The following is a 20,992-nucleotide window of genomic DNA, read 5'->3' as shown; positions in this document are numbered from 1 at the left end:
TTATCTAGATATAGAACTTGCAATGCACTAAAGTATTGCCCTGCAGTACACAAGTTACTTAGTATAAACATTTTTGGGGTTTTGGGCTTTTCTAGAGCAGCGTTACGTAACCCAGTTGACGTCTGGGCGAAGCTTAGTAAGATTTTTTTGAAATAACTGGCACTGCTGTGGAATTAGCAAAATAACCGAAATAAAAACAAAAAAAATATATATGTCAAAAAATGTTTTCGTTGATCTGTGGTGCACGTGGTAATCTTTCATGGCGTGCCGTTTTAGAAACGCTGCTCTAGAGATTAATAATGTGTTTTACGCCCTTCGGTTAATGAAAAGCCCATAAAAATCACATCAATAACAACGATTGTTTTCTTAAAACAGAATAACTAAGGCTTCACGTCAACTGGTTAGCATAAATACATATTACTCTTTCTGCACGCAAAGTTATATCGTAAAAACACTCAGTTCTTGCACCGACACATATAACTCTCTGTTGAACCGAATAAAACCGACGCTACTCACAAACTAAAAACAAAACAAGCGACGCAATAAAACGTATAGGGCTATTGAAGCGTGAGCATTAAAATTACGCACAAAGAAGAGCATAAAACCGATTTTCACATTGCACGATATACAGAAAATAGGACATCTTGCATGGGCAACACAAAATAGCAGTAAAACACACGGGCTGCTTAAATATTGCCATACACACTGTTGCGTATTACAACGTCCGCGCAGAGCCTATAACTCCAACAGGCACTTTATATTTTCGCTTCCGACACTTAAAAAAGGGCGGAGAATGTAGCGTAATTTACAACATATTTTTTTTTTTTTTTTTTTTCAGAATAATAATTCCACTTAAAGTCGATTTACAGCAACGGTGCTTAAACCATTGTCCGTTCAAAATTATAAAGTGATTCTAACTTACCATAAGTTTAAAATATTCCAAAAACATCAAAGATTCTTTAAATAAAGAAATAAGATTTCATTTTTCAAAATGCCTCTCGAACAAAAAATGCATTGACGTTTGTAAAATTATTGCACACGTACCTGCTCGATAAACGCTTTATGCATTGACGGCATATATGTTACATGTAAAGCGTGGGCAACTTAATGATGACGTCACAAAATATTCGGAACCGGGACGCAATAAAAAACCAATGTGCAAAAACAGAAAATCACCGCTATAATGAGATCTGTGTTTATACAACGCAAGGACCTGAAAATTCAAGTCGGACGTTTATGATTACAAATGTACAAGTAATTCGCTTTCAATGGTTCAAAATTTAGGCATATATACGAATAATCCTGCAAAAATAATTTTCAACCAAAATTTCGGATCAAAGCTTTAAAATATACAGTTGGTAATTTTCAAAGGTTTTTATATAGCGAAATATATCGATTTGAAATGTTCAAATAAGTTATTTATCTGATCTATTTTGCGAATACAGAAAAACAAGAGTGCAAACTTGAAATGAAAAGGAACTTCGCCAACACAACGTAATGATAAAATTCTGATTTGTAAAAATATTGTGTATGACGGTGGGATGGGCAAAAACAAGGTAGGATAATATTAACGCAGAATCTGTTTTCAAATGTGGTCATAAAATCTTGTGCAACACATTAATAGAAATTAGTGATTTAATTTAAATCTACACATTACACAATTTAACGTTTGACATTTAAGATATGGCGACGGATATCTGCACCAATACTTTTGTAGCTTTAACGTGTGTCGTCGTCGTATGGCGTTTTTTTCGCACCAAGAAGCAAAAATATATCTCAGCAAACAATCAAACGAAAACAAATCTTCGCGCTTGTATGATGACAAGGTAGAAGCACGCAAATATACTATTACACGATATGCTATACTCTTTGGCGATGATGAAGTAAAAAAGGCCTGAAGAAACGCGACTGTACAAATAGCAGGAAAAAAAACATCGATTTGATCAACAACCGAAAAAAAAACAACAACAATTGGGTCCTTTTCTAAAAAGGAAGACGAAACAAAATCGCACAGAAGGGAAAACGGAGGGCCGGTCTAAAATAATTTAAAGTGTGGAGCAATGGCACGAAAAGGAAGAAAGCATTTGACATCGATTAATATTACAGAAATGCGCTGTTTATTTGACTTTAACTAATTCTGTGGTCCTTGATGATTAGTTTAAAGCGTCGAACCGAAGCCTATCTTTATGAACCCGTTTTGAGTCAAGTTTTTTCCGAACCGTAACCGAAGCCGATTTTAAGATTTTTTACGGACCGGAATTGAACCGAATATTTTGAAAAAGCTGAACCTTAACCGAATCCGAACTAGTAAAAAGATGGTTTAATCCGCTATGACGCCACAACTTTCAAGTTAAGCCATGTTTGGAATTATTTAAAAAAACGACTTTTTCAGATATTTAAATAATGATCGGCTTGTTTTTAATATGCCTACGTCATAATTTAAATAACAGTTACAAATTTATTATTCTCCACATTGATTGATCTACAATTTTAGGTTTAATGCAATTTATATTGCATCCGAACCGGAACTTTATAAACCGGTTTTGAAAACAAATTTAGTCGAACCGAAACTTTGGAATTGTTCCGAACCGAAACTGAACCGAACCGGATTTCGAAAAACCTTGAACCCAAACCGAACCTGAACAAGCAGCCAAGTCGTTTATCATATATACCAGGTAAAACATGCAAGCTTTTTGTAATATAAAGCGGTCTAATCATCTTGAAAAAATGACAGAAAAATGCGTTTTTCAGCCGCCCATTTGTATGACACGATAATATTTTTTTGGGTAGAGGATGTTTTGGAAAATATTTGACTGCCGAAAAATGTTTAGTTAAATCAGTTCTAGGGGACAGAATATTATTATATTACCGATTGTAGGTTTTTCCAATGCTGGACCATGCAGCAGTCGGTGACGTTTCGCTACTAAACAATAACGGTAACCACCACCTCGGCAAAGACGAGTGTTTTTAAAAAACGCATAAAATGCCTCCGACACAGCGAACAAAATAGGTGTTTAGCAGAGCAGTAAAATCACTAGAAGACGCTGTGGCCAAACAAAGACGCAAACAAACCCCAACAACCCGTAAAATTCAAAATAAAAAGCTCTTCGTTAAAAGTAAGAAGTTGAAAATTATCTTCAAAGCGCGTGCTTTCAAATATTTGCAGCCGTGTACCGCTAAAAAGTCGAAGCCTCGTAGTAGCGGTATGACGTATCATAATTAAGAATGTCCGATAATATCGGATCGGAGCCGATACCCGATCCCAAGTGGCAGTATCGCTACTCGCCCGATACTAGGGTTACATTGGTGCCGATCCAATCCCAAATTAAAGTACTTAATCCATAATTTGCCACCCACTAGAGCGATTTGTACCTTTAAAGGTAAGTTCGTCAAAACAGAGTAGGTTAACAAGCGATGGTAGTTACACCTTTTTAATGAAAAAGCGAAATGTTTACCTTGTATAACCTGAGAAAAATTACCGACATTTTAACTTTGTTTGACGTAATAATGACGTCATTGGTATCGGATCGCGATACTTTTCGTTCAAACTTTAAACTATCGGTATCGAATTAAATGTCGAGTATCGGCCTTCCTTTTCATAAATCGTAAAACCTTCACCTATACGAAGTCTCAAAAAGCGTCCTTTATGTTCTTAAAGGGCCTCACGGCCACATCGACTGGCAGACGAAAGGTGAGAGGGTCGAGTTTGGACAGCACGGTCACCACGCCTTCCATGCCCATCTTGGCCACGTAACTCGAGTCCGAATAGTGATTGGACACCAGGACGGGAGAGCGCGAGACCAAGCGAATCCAGCGAGATAGGCGACCGGCGTTGAGTCCAAGGCACACCAGGGCTGTAAAAAATAAGAGGTTATAGTGATAAGATGGCAGTGATCCTTATCTGTGACACTCCTAGTAGTTGATGGCTGTATAAACCCTAGGTACGTAAAAGGGTGGAATACAGGCTGTAAAGTCGGGAGCCCGACTTCGAAATTGGACATTTAGTCGGGAGTCGGAAATCAGACTCTTGTTATTTTTAACCGACTCCTCAACTTTAATCTTAGCTATAGACCTTACACATTCAGTGCTGATTATGTGATCAGGGGGCAACTGACTTCGATGTACCTAGTGGTCCTTTTCTTTTTTAAAAATAAACATATCTTGTTTTTACAAATAAATCGTGAAGGCGAATAATAAATGATGGAAAAATATGAGTTTGTGGTGTATGTGCCTAAAGAAACCAAACAGTTAAAAACATGTTTAGACTTTTTTTTCGAATGTTATTGATTGCAAAAACAGCGGTTAAAGGTTTTGGGTTTACGTAACATTGAGTCCGTGTTGAGGCCGAGGCACACCACGGCTGTAAAAAATCGAAAAGGTTAGAGTGATCTAAAGGCAGTGATCCTTAACCGTTAGGTGTAGTTTAACGGGCAAGTGTGAAAGCTTGATATTTTCATTATCCATTGCTCCATTTTTATGTTTTTGTCTCTTTCTCTTCGTTTAAATTACGGAAGGCGAATGATAAAGTTTTTACGTATGTGTCGAAGTCACAATTAATAGGACGGGGTTCATGTCCCTCAAGTTAGAGCAAACGGGTTTTAGATATATTTTCCATCTATACAGTATTCTATTTTTTAACTATAAATATACGCACAAGTGTAAAAGTGAGATCCTGTACTTTGTTTTATTTCCCCATTCTTACATTTAGCTTTCTCTTCGTTAAAATTGCGAAAGACGAATGATAAATGACGGAAAAAACGGTTCTGATGTATGAAAACCATACAGTTACAAAAATTGTTCGCTTGTTTCATACGACGTTATTTAGAGCAAAAACAACGAAATGTTGTAAAAAAGTAAAGCGGTAAAATTCGAAGGTTTTTTTTAAGTTTACTTAACATTGAGCCCGGTCTTAAAACTACAAGGATAATTCAAGGATAGTAAGGCAGAGCCTGATTATCAGAATTCAAAAGCATTGATCAAGTATTAGTTGACTTTTAAAATTTCGGAAAAAAAACATTTAATTAGCCGTACGTCATTCAGGCAAACATTTAAGTCAGTTTTGGGTCAAGTCATATTGAAAAAGACAAGGACTTTATTAAATAATGACAGTGTTTATAGCACTGCATTGTTTTACGTGCAAAACAAGTTAAGCAATAAGCATATATATACCTTTGTGAACTGATATAATACACATAAAGTATTACGAAAAACCCTCTCATTTTTTTACTAATGATGTTCTTAGTTGTAATGCATAGAAAATTCATTCCTAATGATGTTTGCTTACCCTTAAACATATCGTCGAAACTTCGCTTTAGCGGGTGATGGTCGTTTACCACTAGGTGGACTGCTTCAAGGAGAGAATACTTTACACTAAAGGAAAAAAAGTAAAACTTTTATTTACAGGAGTATATTGGTATACAGTAGGTTACCTATCTTACAGTATCTGCATGCTGCACAGTAAATTAATGCAAAAAGCTGTCATGCACACAGCCAACGGAAACCACAGTGTGGCAATACAACATTTAAGCGCAAAAAACACCTTTGATCATAATTATTGGAGGCTATAGTAAGACACGTAGCACGAATATCAAAGCGCAGGTATAATTTTGACCGTTTCGAATAACTCTTTGTTTATTTTCAACATAGTGAGAAGGCACTGATTCTAAGTGTATATACTATACATATTGCTGAGGCAGACGGCAGAAAAAATGTGTGAAGAAACACACATCTAAACCAGAATAGTTAGTGTACGGCGATTAGGATGCAGGTCGATAATAGTCAAGGCCCATCCACAGACCCAGATATTAAAAAGAAAGTGTCTTTATTATATACAATTAAAATCAGTGCCTTCCCACTATGTGAAAATAAATAAAAAGTTATTCGAAACGACCAAAATGATACCTACTTCTGTATGGGCTTTAAAATTCTTATTATGTCTAAAAAATAGTTCCTACTTTCTCGTGCGTTTTTCGTCTCCAGCGGCCACCAGATCCTCGAGGTTGAAAGCTCTGGTCAGCATCCGCGAGGGAGCTTTGGCCAGCTCGGGACCTCGCTTCATTTCGTAATATTCAAGGTACAACTCCCAGGGATGCATCGATTCTGCAGCGAAATGGACGTTTTTTTAGGGATATTTTTGAGCGATTTCTTTTTCTCGTTTAAGGTCAATTTTGCGACTATTTTTAAGCTCTTTTGAATTAACTATTGTTTTTGTTGGAAATATACGATAACAAAGATAGCAATTCAGGTCAGAGAATATTTAAAGATCCTAAAAGTTATAATTCAAATTCGAATTAAGGTGTACTAAAGATGCCTTTGCTGGCGAAATATTTTTATACATATATATATATAGATAGACAAATAAATAGATAATAATAAAATATTTTAATAGTGTCTGACCTGAATTGCTAATTTGATTTCGGGGATTTTCTATACTTTCGCAAATATACATTAAGCATAAAACACGTTCAGGGTTGCCATACAGTTTTATAACAAAAATTCAAAGACATTCAAAGACGTTTAAAAAAAAAAAATAGCCACTCAAAGACCTAAAATTGGATCGCTCAATATTTTTTTAATATAATTCGAAAGAAATCAGCATAACTGCCATGGTCAGCACAATAAAAATAGTTAAAAACTGAAGGCAAAAAATATTTCAAAGACGTTTAAAGACTTCGTTGCAACCTTGTACGCTGGTAACATCGTTTGCGTGCCGTTTTACCGTGTACATTTATTTCGCTGTGACCAGGTTGCATAGTGCATATGACCCATCTTGGTGTCACCGGCGCCCAAAAATAAAAGGCTTTGCCCCGAAAATATAAATATCTTGACCTGAGATACGCAGAATTTATCATTGTTTATGTTTAAAATAAATTTAACGAGAGGTTGTACCCGCGATGACTCGTCAAGCCATGTATCACGTGACGGCCAAACCGCCGTGAAATTATATAAATTATGCAGTAATTTTGTTGTGGTTTGTGTGTGACCAGATTATGGAAACGGCTGAACTAAAACAATAGCGCTAAAGCGTCTGCCGACCTACACACGTTACTTTTATTATACAGTTTAAAGCACGGACATGAAACCCCTATTATTTTACCTCAAAAATGAAAAGTTTTGTTTTACGTATGGGAAAATATGGCTTACCTTGAATTGATACAAAGGGTATATAGAAAAATAACGCTTTCTTTTTTTTACGTCTAGAAAAAAAAAATTACTTTGAAACTGATACAAAGTTTCATTCTAGTAGTGATTTTATTTTTAATATTAACGGATCGGACAATAAATATTTAAGGGCGTATTGTTATGTTGGATATTTGGAAATAAACCTAGAAAAAACTCTTGGGCTAGGAAGAACAAAAGAGTTAAGATGTCGCGCCTTAGTCGGGAAGAGGCCTTTTGTAGGTATTTCGATCGATAGAAAAACGCAATTCCAAGAAAACGCCAGGGATTGTTACGTCAGACAGGTCAATATATACGTCAGAGGCAGATGCCCGATAATCGCATCTCTAGGAGCTGATAAACACAATGTACACGTGATATGACAAGCCGTATTTTAAGTCAACCTAGTACAATTGGTTTAAATTATACCTTACAAAAAAGGAAATAAAATACTTGACAAATACGCTTGAATAAAGCTGAATGTTGTTTTTCTTTAAGTAAAAAATGCTTCTAGAAAATGTACTTTCAAAATCAACTGACTTTTTATTCAGCGAGATGTTACATGTTAAAAAAAGTTGTAGGAATCCAATAAACCAATGATTGTCAAACTGTGTGGCGCGGCACGTTAGTGTGGCCCAAAATTTGTTAAGAAAGCTTATAAATACAATGTACAAGGGATCGTACGAGCCGTATTTTAAGTCAACGTAGTAAAATTGTGTCCTTTGCATAATTATATTTTTTTTACTATTTATTTGTACAGATAAACTGATGCCATTCATTTATACGGCGAAATGCATATTTATGTCAAAAATTTTAGACCTTGCTGGCTGATTGTGGCTCGAAGCGGTGCGCTTTCAAGTAATATACAACAATTCTGAATATTAAAGTTTCAAAAATTTCTGAACGTTTTTGATCAACAAATGTTGTTTCCATCATGTATTGTGGCTTTAGTATTTATATTAAAATGATAATTTGTGTTTAAACATTTTTGCAGGTTAAATCGACCAAGCGTAATTTTTCAAAATTATTGGTTACATTCATTTAAAAAGTTGGGTAAGTAAGCTTAGTTACTGGGGTGTGTGACCTGAAATATTTCGAGCATAGCACTTTGTACGCTGTGCTTTCCCCGTATTGACCAGGATATATCGGTCTTGTTAAGGGTTCTATACACGACAGCCGACGCACGTTAGAACACAATGTAAACGACGTCCTTTGTCGGCATTGGAATGAAAGGAACGACGTTTTAGCTGGGTTTATAGCCGGCGCGGATACAACGCACATATAGGTCATACAGTAATAAAACCACTGTATTTGTTTTAGTATGGCCGGTTTTGGCGCGTTTTACGTCACATTCTGTCAAGAAATTTTTTCTCGGGCAAAAATATTTTTTTTTTTTTTAGCAAAAATATATATATATTTTTTTTAAGGATAAAAATGCTTTTGCTGGTAACTGAGTCGCTTTTTATCAAATGAAATATTTCCCAACGAAGATGCCGATATCGAGCAGCATAGTAGAAATTTAGGTTCAAATTACACACATCCTGGTACAATGAAACATGGACACATTACGTGTGTTAACAACTGAGATCTAGCCCTTCTGAAGTTGCTTTTTTGACCAACGACCAAAGCCATTGCAGACTCACCGAATCTGTTGATCTATGATGCAAGCAGGGCAGGCTATCCTGGTACAATTTATAGTTTATTTAAAAGTATATGCAGATAACATTAAGCCTTAACTAAGAATGTGAACTATTTTTTGTCACTTGATTTTATTCAAGTTATCGTCTCGGACTAGGACCCCGGAATGGTGAGACTTAAATATACACTATAACCAATAAATAACTGACAATATTATTAAATTTAACTAATACCTGACCGTGTGGTAAGGGTGATCGCTAAGGTTCATTTGATTTATGAAGTTCTTTAATATTGTATACCAAAACAAGTTGTTTTTTCGAAAACGTGCCGCGATTTCTATCTAGTCAGTAGATAGAATCATGTTTTCTATTTTTTTCTGTAAAGTTTTTAAAAAAGTATTTTTTGTTTTATATTGTTTTTATAAACAGTCTTAACATCATCTGATACGAAAGCAAAAATATTTATTCTAAGGTTTATTGTCTGCGGGCGATTCTTACTTCCGAAAGTGTTTCAGCTAATCCGAAAAAGATTAATTATTACTTTTTGTATTTCCTTTACAGCAAACACACATATTTTTATTTTTATATGCCATTGGGGGAATATATATATATATATATTTTTTTTTTAATTTGGGTGTTTTTCTAATCATCATTTGTTTTATGGGTGTTTTTCTAATCATCATTTGTTTTATGGGTGTTTTTCTAATCATCATTTGTTCTCTTCGACAAAATGTGCCGACGTTTTGCAAAAAAAAAATTGTACACCACAAACCAAGCCAAACAAGTTTAAATATATGAAAGACACACACAAACATATGTGTTTAATAACATCTGTGATTTAGCCCCTCGGAAGTTGCTTTATGACCAACGATTACGGCTTCCGTATCAATAGTACACCGAAAAGCCATCGCAGACTCGCCGAATCTGTCGATCTATGATGCAAGCAGAGCAAGCCAGAAAAACAACTGGCCTGCAGTGAGGTTCGAACTCACGACCTCCGGTCAAGCTAGGACCGTCGCTCTACCAACTGACGTATGCAGGCTCAGAGAGGAGCGAGTCGAGAAACAACCATGCGCCAATACTTGCACATTTAAGTTTAAATATAGTTATATTTAGTACCCACTCGCGGCGTATGTTGGGTTAAGTTATCGCGGCAGAATACAACTGATAGGTTTTTAAAGAAATGATTTATATTTTATTTTTATAAATATTTTTGGCATCATGTGATACGAAGCAAGAATTTTTCTCTTTTTTATTTCATGGCCTGTGAGATATTCCTTACTTTTCAAAGTGTTTCAGCTTATCCGAAATAGATTGATTCTTTTTTAGTACCCACCTGCGGCGTATGTTGAGTTAAGTTGTCGCGGCAGAATGCAGCTGATAGGCGACATCAGGGCGTTACCTCGTCTTCCTACCGCGTCATGAACCAGTCCGTCAGCTAGGATCCGCTGGAGGGCGCTACAGAGCTCGTGACGTACCGCCTGTTTTGTGACGTAACAATAAACGGGTCAAATTATGGGTTGAAAGGAAAGGCCAGGTGCCCATTAGACGTTTCTGATAGTTCAGGTCGTGAAACGGAGCGAGTGAGAAAGCGAACGTTCACGGATTCAGAAAAATAAATTTAATTTTATTTAATTTATTTAAAAAAAACAATCTAATATTTAGACTGGAGTAAATCATTTTTTTTGCAAAAAATTATCTTTCTTTTCTCAATCAAGATTAAAAAATAATTAAACCCTACAAGAAGGTTGTTTTGTTAGAAAAATATCTCGCAGTTGATGTTTGAAATAAAAATTTTTAAAACAAACATATAATGGTGTCGTACAATTTTTTTGATTCATCATTTTTTTTCAGATATTTTTTTAGGAATTTTGGTGTGTGTTTGCACAGATTTTCAAACGACGTGATGTCAGTCACGCCCTAAAGCAATTTTCACGAGAGGTCAAAAATGATTTCATGAGACTACAAATCAACGCAATACTCAAATGCAACAAGAATCCTACAGAATAATAAAATAGGCATGAACAAATACATGACGGCTTCAGACTGACAAGGCTTGCAATATATTTAAAAATATTCTGCAAAAAACAGCTCAGTAGTAATTCATTCAACGCCTAAAACATAGCCGATATGTTAAAAAAATATCTTTTTTTTAGCCATCAACTTTTTAAAAATAATTATAAATCTTAAAAGAAGGTCGTTTTGTTGTCAGAATATCCTGCAGTTGCGGTTAAAAATGATAAAATTAAAAGGAACATAAATGACGTACACTTAAATTTCGTGTCACAAAATTGTATCACAACGTTTTTTCAAAAGTTGTGTGCTTCAATTCCACAAGCAATTTTCGCGAGAGATGAAACAATTTTTTATGCGAATACAAATCAACGCAATGTGCAAGTGCTACAAGAATCCTACAGGATAACATCAAAAATGCACGAAAAATGCGCGACGCCTATGCGCAGGACGCAGGAGTTTGCAGAGCTTTTGTCAAAACAGCAACAAAGCACAGACGGCAGAACTATATACAGCAGGGTTCCGATTCTGTGAAACATCGTTTCCGTGGTTAGCGACCGCGATGAAAATAGAACATTGGCGTTTACAGCGGAACCAGCAGTCGTCAATGGCTGCCCTGGTTTTATCCTCGAGGGCGCGCGGCCCGATTAGAAACTATTAATTATTTATTCATGCGAAAGCCGCGTGTTGACGCATAACGACGCTCTGCGCCTGGCCTTGGATCTAAATATAACGCGTTTCTATACGCACCGCTCTATTATTATTTCTTTCAACATGGAGTGAGCATATTACAAGACTGATTTCTATGCGCCTGGTCTTGGATTTAAATATACCGCGTTTCTATACGCACCGCTTTATTATTATTTCTTTCAACAAGGAGTGAGCATATTACAAGGCAAGTTTATATACGCCAAGCTTGCGTTTGGTCGGTTTTATAAATTGAAGGACAACACTGAAACATTTATACACACGTGTGAACAACTACTAAGGATTTTCACTGCCCAGCGATGACGGCACAAATATCCCAGTACACCAGTTGATCAATTACAGATGTTACGGATATCACCCGAAATTGATCGATTGCTAATTTGGATAATTCCTCTGAATGCTCTCGGTGTAGAAAACAATCTTAAAATAACGACAAAAACAGACAAAATAACATTTTGGTCCATATAATAACGAGCAGGTCATTTTTGCAGCCAAGGAAAAGGCAGGCACAAAAATTTAATAAAAAAATGATTCTAACTATGCTCTGCCTCTACATAGCGGTCACTATATCTAGCCTTTAAACGTTTTTGTGTTTTTTTTTTAAATGGGCATGCGAAAAATGCCGGGTTGCAAGCAGCACCTGAGCTTAATCGTATCAACCACTTATATGTATTTGTATAGTGAATGACATTGTACACACATTCCCAGCGTTGTTGATTCGCCGCACAATATTTCGATCAATTTCTCGACAACGATAGACAACAGTCATGAAACGTGCTGGACTGCCTCATGACGTATCGAAATGTGACAATTCGGATCGATATGGTTGCTTATTGTCACGTCACAATAGGTTGCTATAGACAGCGCGTCGAGCGGGCGCGTTAATATCACATGACTCTATACACGAAATTTATTGCAGCACGACACCAGAGATATGAATTTAACTGAGCTATAGGACGTTATTGTGTTTGGATGGATAGTTTTGTATCTGTGTAATAATAAATATTTTTTGTGCCTAAATATGTTTCACGCTAGTTTGGAATAACTGCAGCTTGGAATATTGTAAAGTGACTAATCATGTAAAGTACAAAAAATGCCACGCTACTCAAAACAATAGTCAGATAAATAACAATAGCTTTAGGACAAATTTTCAACGAATATATAAAGAAGATCATTTTAAAAGTTTAGGTTTTAATATTTTTGTTCTTGTTGCTTCCTATACATTACTAAGCTTAATGCATTTTTTTACCGACAAAACTTTCCATACATGACTGCCTTATAAAAATTCTTCACATTGAAAACACACAGTCACTCAGCGACAACAAACCCAAGTTTCCAGAAACAACTTCTAGCCTTTTCCCACGATTTCGGTCAATAAACAAACACACATACACACACACACCTCAAACTAACCGTTTTCTGTGATTTACCAGACTAGTGAAAACTAAAAACACAGGTTAGAGCAATGATCCACAATCACAACATTTTATGCCTTGTGGCACCCCCTGAGTGAAAACCCTAAACCAGTGGTTCTCAACCTTTTATGGCTTAACCTCAGAAATATTAAATATATTACGGCGGCACCCCCACAAGATTTTTCCGTAGGTAAATCACTAGAATGTCACAATAAACGGAACTTGAACAACACACATCAACTCAGCACAACGTAGAAAGTTTTAATCGGATTCATTTCACTCTAATCTTACACAAAAAGTTGTAAGAGTTGAGCCCAAACAGATTCTTAAAGATTCTCAAATTTCTCTCGGCACCCTTGGGGTGAAAAATTGCACCCCAGGATGCCGCGGCACCACTGCCCTAAACGAAAGTATGGGCGTCCTTACCAGGGTCATCTCGTCGGCTCCAGGTGCCTGATTGAGTCCTTCTTCTTCACCATCGTCGTCACAACTCGAACAACTCGACGTGTCTGATTCGCCGTCGCCATTTCGCATCTGCTTGGCCGAGATCATTCTGCAGGGCGAGAGGTTTATCAGTTAGACTAGCCTTTAGTGACTCAACGGCGCAGCTAATTCGTCCCACATCCTCTATTCGTGCAGCTTTTGGAAATCATTTAGGACTTCCAAAAGGATTTAAAAGCCTAAAAAGGATTGCTAACCTTTTTCTTCCATGCACCAATTTTTTCACGTCTTACACACTAAGATTTTTTGCTTTGTTAATGTTCAGAAATTATCTCAGGAACACTTTACTTCTAGATACAAGATAATCAAATTCCTGCAGTATTTTTTTTTAGAAAACGAGCATGTATGCTTTTTCATGCAATACTGGGGCCACAAGTCCACTTGTAATAACAACTATCAGCGCATGCGCCTTACGTTGGTCGACCCTAGTTTGGGACATATTTAGACGGATTTAAACAAGAGGTATTTTTAAAAATGTTACTCGAAACGCTTAACTTTTATTTTGCAGTTACCTTTTTTTTTCGCTGTATTCATCTTATATAGAGGAAGTTAGCACCTATAAAAGCACTGCCTTTATCTTAACCATCTCTAAACATTTGCCTTCAAAACTGTTATATTCCACAAAAATGGGAAGTGGAGTTGAATTACCTGATTCTGTTGACAGCTTTCTTTAAATCTCCGATCAGCGATTTCGGGTCGACGGATGTTTTCGCGTTTTCTTCGGGATTTAAACGACTTGTTCCGCATCCAAGTTGGGTGAGGGAGAACATCTGTGCGGACATTAAAGAGGGGTTTAAAATCAAGAATTAAACTCGGGACACAAGTTGGTATAACGCCACTTAAATTATGTGTATAAACCAAACAATGATAAAGATTAAACTAAGTACAGAACTTAAAAACCGAAAATTAGTTTGCTTGTGGAGGTTATAGAATTTTAATTTAACATCGAAACAAACTGATTTTCGGTATACTAAGTTCTGTACTTAGTTTAATCTTTATTATTGTTTGGATTTATAAAAATAATTTAAGTGTCATAAAACAATCAAAAAAGCAAAACAAGAATCGTTTGTTTTTCACGATTCGGATTCAGTCAGATTCAGTTATTCAAATAAAAATTCTTATTACATTAAACCAAACAAAGTTTCAATTTGAATATTTTGATGAATTTGTGCATGTATTGTATAAGGAGGAGTGGGAAAAACATTGCTTTTAATTCTTATGCATACCACATGATCATGACAGTCTTGACAGGGTGTACTATTAAAACAGCGCAATTGCAATAATCAACTATCACTTTATATCATAATTAGTTGAGGTTCATAAAGTTACATTTTTTTAAATGATGTGGGAATTTACAGCGTGGGACAGTTTTCGTTCGCACATATATAAAGTACTTTACCTTGCAAAATTATACGACCGGCGGTATATTTTTTTAGTTATTTTAAATACATGAATGGATTTTTTGGGCTTTGCGCCACCTTTATTAATGCATCTGTGTACCATGAAACTATACAACAATCAAAGTGCCGACAACTTCGAATAACTTAACTTAATGAAATGGCTTTTTCGGTTTATATTAGACGAATTTTCAAATGTCAGTTAAAATGTAATACGGGTCTGCCGAGACATTTTAGGCTTGCATTGACACGAGTCGCGCATATAAAACACAGAAGCGCTAAATTGGTTTCCAAAGTACCGTTACATTTTGGTGGTGATTACTGACAAGTTAGCATTTTGTCTTAATTTAAAAAAAACGCCCTGGATTTTTCAAAGTTCGGCGCCTATGTTGGCAATACACAAAAAACCTGGCCGAAAAGCCAGTCGAAAATCAATAGTGAATCAAATCAATCAGTGAGATATGATGGGAAGAGCTTTGGAGTGGCTATCGAGTCTGTTTGACCCTGGCCACTTTATGGAAGCGATAAAGGGGCGAGGCGCATTCTTGTTCCCAGGCAGGGAGTTAGTGGCAAGTGGTGCTCGGAAGTATTAGCTACAGAACACACACTACACTGCTGCCGAATTTAGCAACAAAAGGGAAAGCAAAAACACTGGTCACCCTTAAAATCACAAATGGTTTGGTTCACACTAAGGGTTGTCGGCTATTCTGTATTGTGAACATAATGGCGATATGTATTACGAATACAAAGGTCGGTTTTCATATTTGACAAAATTGTTTAAAAATTAAGATTGCAAACTAGAAAATATAAATGTTTAATTGCCTTCTCTTCTTATTTCGATACAAACAAAATCAGAAAGGTTGAGTTCACACTAAGGCAGTGGTTATTACCCTTTTCCTTGTTGCTTTCTTTTCCAATCACCAATCAATTCTCGCACTCACATTGCTTAAATAGCAAAACCATTGTAATTAAATTTGTATACAAGTAACTGATAACACAGTAATACAATACTAAAATGTGAGTTAGATTTACATTTATTAAAGAAAATAAATAAATTCCAGAAATACATTTTCTGTGTCTGATTCAGCATCCCCCATCGTTTTTGTGAACATAATCGCCATATGTATTACAAATACAAAGGTCTATTTCAATATTTCACAAGTTGCTTTCAAATTAGGGTTGCAAACCTAAAAGTATAATTGTTTTCTTTTCTAATTTTGATACAATACATTTGGTTTACTTACATGTATAACAGCAATGGCCCTTTTAACCATGGCCAACGTTTGTTTCTGTTCAGTTCTCTTTTTATGGTTTGGTGGATTGGGGACAGACCCAGAGGACTTGTGGCCATCTATCAACGAAAATAAAAAATAAAATTAAAAAGTGTTTTATACACATACATTGGCACCTACCACATTCTCAAATTACGTAAGGTCTAAAAACACATGTAAAAATACTTTCGAAAAAGACATGGAATCACGACGTTTAAAACTTGAAAAAAAAATTTACCTTCCACTTCAGCTTGTAGAAACTCAACAAACCGCTCCAAATCTTGGATCTGGGTTTGTAAATGATCTACTAGCTTTTCTTTCAATTTAGCTGGGTTAACAATCTGAAACGAAGAGGGATTTTACCAGTGGTTTTTAAACAGTACTAAACAAATACAGGTTGTCAAGTTGTATGTTTTCTATTTAAACTGTACAAAACATGTACTAGAACTACATCTCTGCAAGTGGATAAATGCAGTTCGCATTCAAGATGTTTAACGAAAAAATCCCAACAAACAATTGTTTGACAAAGGAGCAGCAATATACACATGGCATTATACTAATATATAGTAAAACTCATAGTTAAAAACATGAGTAAAAACAGGATCAGACGTTTTTTTCCTTTAAACAAAACGTCTGATCCTGTTTTTACTCATGTTTTTAACTATGAGTTTTACTTGTTAATATACGCGTCAGCGGAGCAGTGATCGACTGGCTAAAACCTGCCGCCGATGGTTTTCGATTCTATAAAGATACACCCTATTGTTGTACTAATATATAGTATATGATAGGGCTCCTATGATAGGGCTCCTATCACCCTACCATTAAAAATAAGGAGAAATGGAACAATTATAATTTCCATAGCAAGCAAAAACTTAATAGTACTATGAAATGGGTTTGCGTTTACAATTGTTTTTGAAAATCTGATAATACAAAGTTTATAAGTTACAATTTTTTTTAAATAAGAAAAAAAGTTTTTGTAGGCCTTAAAAGTAAGGGCAAATCATAGAAATAGAGAAGTGGCAATCCTGCTTATATAAGACTTAAAATCTGTCTCAAATAGCCTGAAATAAGCAGCAAAGTACATTACAAACCTCAGCCACTGCATCGTCTACTCGACTTTTAAGGTCATCCACAGAAGTGTTGGCGAGATCATCGTCATTGACGCTGAGGTTCAGCTTCTGTTTAAGTTGCTCGATCAAAGCCTGTTGCTTTTCAAGCTGAAGGGATTGTGGAATTTTGCCAGCACCCTGGTGAAGAAAACAGCTGATGTTATACAATATACATTAAAGAAAATAACTGTTTCTTGAGTTCATAGCCACAAGAAAATACCACTTTGAAATCTTAGGTTACTACATCAAGCTCTATTCAAAGGATGCCCGCTACTTGACATGGTAGTGGGATAACGATACCTAATTTTTTAGATAAAAAGTATTGCGGTCTGATCCGATGATAATCAAGTTATTACTATGTCCAAAAATCTAAATAGATTGAAATAAATCATTCAAAGATCATTTTTTTTAGGTTATTATGCCAAAATTCGTTTTAGCGTGAATATGTTTAATTACCATTGAATGTTCAGCTAACATTTTTAAAAAAAATATCTTTTTAGAGTTTTGTTGCATTAGGTGGCAAAAGATGGCTAATTTTTTACATCAATTTAGTTTTGGTCTGACTACCACTTGACTTTGGGTATGGGCTCCGATCCAATATTATAGGACATCCATTCAAAGTAAAGAAAGCAGTTCCTTTGTAAAAGGAAATAACATATGATTTGCCTAATTGCAAAACCCATCAATTAAAAGGCAAAGTATCTAATTGCATGTTTGTAGTGTACCTGCTTAAATGCAAATGACTCCAGGTCGTCTAGCTGGGCTTTGAGTTCATTAATTATCACGTCATGTTTTTCTTTCTGTTCAGAGCTCATGCCTTCCTCCAACTCCTGATTAAGTATATAATGGGAAAATAGGATTAAAATATTAATTGAACAATAAAAATTACCATAAATTGCGCAGAGACTAGTACAATCCCACTTAATATACAAATGCATAATTACACCAGGAATAACAAAAAAAGAAATTGAGTTTCACTAGGGGAGTTATAATCTTAAATGAGTGAAGATATATAACTGTAAATGACATAAATAGACTTTAACTACTACACAACTTCTTTAATTGTCGTTTGACCAACAAAATTGAAATTGTCGTTTGACCAACGAAATTATAATTGTTGTTTGATCAACAAAAAATTATTTCATACACTTACATCTGAAGCGTGTGCTACAGCGGTATGTTGGTCAACACATCCTTTGTGTGCAAACTCTTCAAGCTCTTTAAGCAATGCATCTCGGTCTTCTGGTGAAGCTTCTGTGATTTGATGAAGCCGAAATTGAATCTATACAATAAAAATGTTAGGCAGAATAGAAAAACAAACTATATATATATATATATAAAACAATACATTCAGAATGATAGATTTCAGTTTGTTGCTAGCCATCTAAATATTTTGTTGAAGTATTTTTTTTGTTTTTGGTCTAAATATCTTGTTTAAGATAAAATCATGTTATTTTTTATTGGCAAATATAGAAAAAGTAAACATAAACAAGAAACATGCTTCAATCAAAACAGTGTTCGTTTTTATTTGTTGATTTTTAAAAAATTGGTTGTTTTGTCAAAAAGTCATGTTTTTTTCAAATCTACAACATGTTTAGTAGACATCTTACAAGAAACCTAGGAAATGCTAATCAAAAAATTGTTATATTTATATGGAAAGCAGCAAGTCTATGTATTTAGAATGTTATGCCACAGCTATACACTAAAGCAGAGGTCGGCAAACTTTTTTTGTCGCGGCTTAAAGTACTCTTTTCAGAGCTATTGAAGGCCCACTACGAAAACAGTGGCATATTCAGGGTATTTGTTTTTAAGGTGAAGTATTACACGGCCCTCAATAGCCAAAACACTTTCATGCCATAATGTAAAACATAGTATGAAATGAATAATATAGGCACTAAGTGCGAAATGTTTTGCGTTTGTTGACCACTGCACTAAAGTTAAAACAGTTCAACCACTTATGTACCTGGGCAAATCTTGTTGTAAGTGCAAACAACGACGAAGTCAGTTGCTCTTTCTCCTCTGTGAGTTCTTGAACCTGAACAGATTGAAGACTTTTTGGCTCAACCATCACTGGAAGGTCAGGGGAGGCTGATGCACCTGAACAAAATTACTCAGGTTAAATCATTGGATCTAAACCGGGGTGCAGCGGCACTCTAGGGTGCCATTTTTATCGCTCAAGGGTGCCGAGAGATATTCTAAATTCTTTCGGATTCCAATTTTCGCTCTATTGGTTAGCTTCTTAATACAAGTTTTTCTGTACAATAAAAATGCAAAAAATTAAAAAGATTTTTTCAACCTTGTTGCACAGTTAATGTGCTGTTTCAATCTCGTTTATTTTGTAACGTTACAGTTAACCACCCAGCAAAAATACGATCAAGCGTGCCACAATTATTTATAATTTTTGTAGGGTGCCGCAAGCCAAAAAAGGTTGAGAAACACGGGTTAAATGTTTGGTAGTTTTTGTTTTTAAATCTATTAGTTTTAACAGACGTATGGTAGATAGCAAGCTCTGTGAGGCAAAAGGTAAATATCACTCCGCTTACGATTTGAAGCACTGTTTTTGTACATTAATTTATAAATATGAATGTAGTAGTTAATTATTTTTATGTAGTAAAACCAATAATAAAAATGCATTAATTATCAAGATACATGTAATTTTATACCTTTTTAGTATTATGCCATACAATATATATAACCATTCATGTTGCAAGTCATAAAACGATAGTATGTCTTGCGAAGCCATATCCAATTGGGGCGGGCAATGAAAATTTTGAACAAAACTTTGCAAGACCAATTGAGAAAATAATTTTTTTTTAACTTTTCATCAATTTAGTTTATACATTTATGTACATCAATCAGGGTTCAACATAAACAAGCTTTAATAATTGTATGAAGAGTATCAGCAATGGCTCAAGTTAGGCTGCAGTTAAGATGAATGTGTATAAGATGTTATGCTCTTGTACAATTCTTGAAGCACATTATTAATTGTTGTAAGCCCATGGCAATAACAGAGTGCAGTTTACATACAAATATATGTTATAACATTAGAATTAGTTTTGTGAATTGCTTTTTCTTAATATGTTAACCTACTGCTTAACCAAATTATAGTTGTTTAGGAATTCTACAAATGCAAAAACACATCCCAAATGCGCCAACAGCGTTTAAATAATGATCAAACGCAGTTGAAATTAGCATAACATGATTCACGTAAAATAATAAAATAAATAAAACTTACCAAGTGGTGGCCACCTTTCTTGCAATGGCGGTTCTTCTTCACTGAGAAGAATAGTCTCCATAACGCAACAAAATACGTGCTGTTTATTCAATTTTAACAAAAAAAATAGAAAAAAGTAAATCAAAATTTAGTGCTGAAATTTGAATTGGGTAAACACGAAAACTTGCTCTAAACTTCAAATCACCTAGTTTCCCAAACCGCAATATTTGTTTGTACACGTTTAACCAAGAGCTATTGTATTCCACTTCCAAAATCAACTTTACCAGCTGCTACTTGAGCTACAACATACTCCAAGTCTCCAACGCTGGTCGGTCACTCAAATTTATCAAACACTTGGCAAATATAACAGAGCGCTGCTGTCGTGCGAATAGCCAATTTTCCGTATATATAACGCTGTTTGGTAGTCCGAATTCGAAGCGTCAAAATACAAACCCATGGCCGTTTTATGCCTATTTCTAAGATTTGTGCTTATTTTGGAGTACAGTGTTTTAGAAAATACGAATGTTTATTTTTGAAAAATTCCTGAATCACCCAAGGTCATCACAGAG

General features: G+C 35.3%; 1 protein-coding gene across 1 annotated transcript; it reads right to left on the bottom strand.

The window, feature by feature from the left end:
• Window positions 1-1,553: 1,553 nt before the first annotated feature.
• On the bottom strand, window positions 1,554-20,570 carry LOC146133549 (RUN domain-containing protein 1-like). Its single transcript, XM_083396818.1, has 13 exons — window positions 20,445-20,570; window positions 19,173-19,306; window positions 18,363-18,491; window positions 17,935-18,039; window positions 17,192-17,347; window positions 16,339-16,441; window positions 16,074-16,180; window positions 14,081-14,202; window positions 13,358-13,484; window positions 10,132-10,276; window positions 5,955-6,099; window positions 5,285-5,370; window positions 1,554-3,854 (listed from the first exon to the last, which is right to left on the bottom strand). Exons 1-13 carry the CDS (start codon window positions 20,503-20,505, stop codon window positions 3,631-3,633), a joined length of 1,644 nt encoding a protein of 547 aa, XP_083252944.1. The 5' UTR covers window positions 20,506-20,570; the 3' UTR covers window positions 1,554-3,630.
• Window positions 20,571-20,992: the final 422 nt, after the last annotated feature.

Source organism: Ascidiella aspersa, chromosome 9, assembly GCF_963924565.1.
Source record: "Ascidiella aspersa chromosome 9, kaAscAspe10.2, whole genome shotgun sequence".
Classification (NCBI taxonomy): Eukaryota; Metazoa; Chordata; class Ascidiacea; order Phlebobranchia; family Ascidiidae; genus Ascidiella; species Ascidiella aspersa.
The sequence above is the reverse complement of the archived record's forward strand: the minus strand, read 5'-3'. Positions and strand labels throughout refer to the sequence as shown.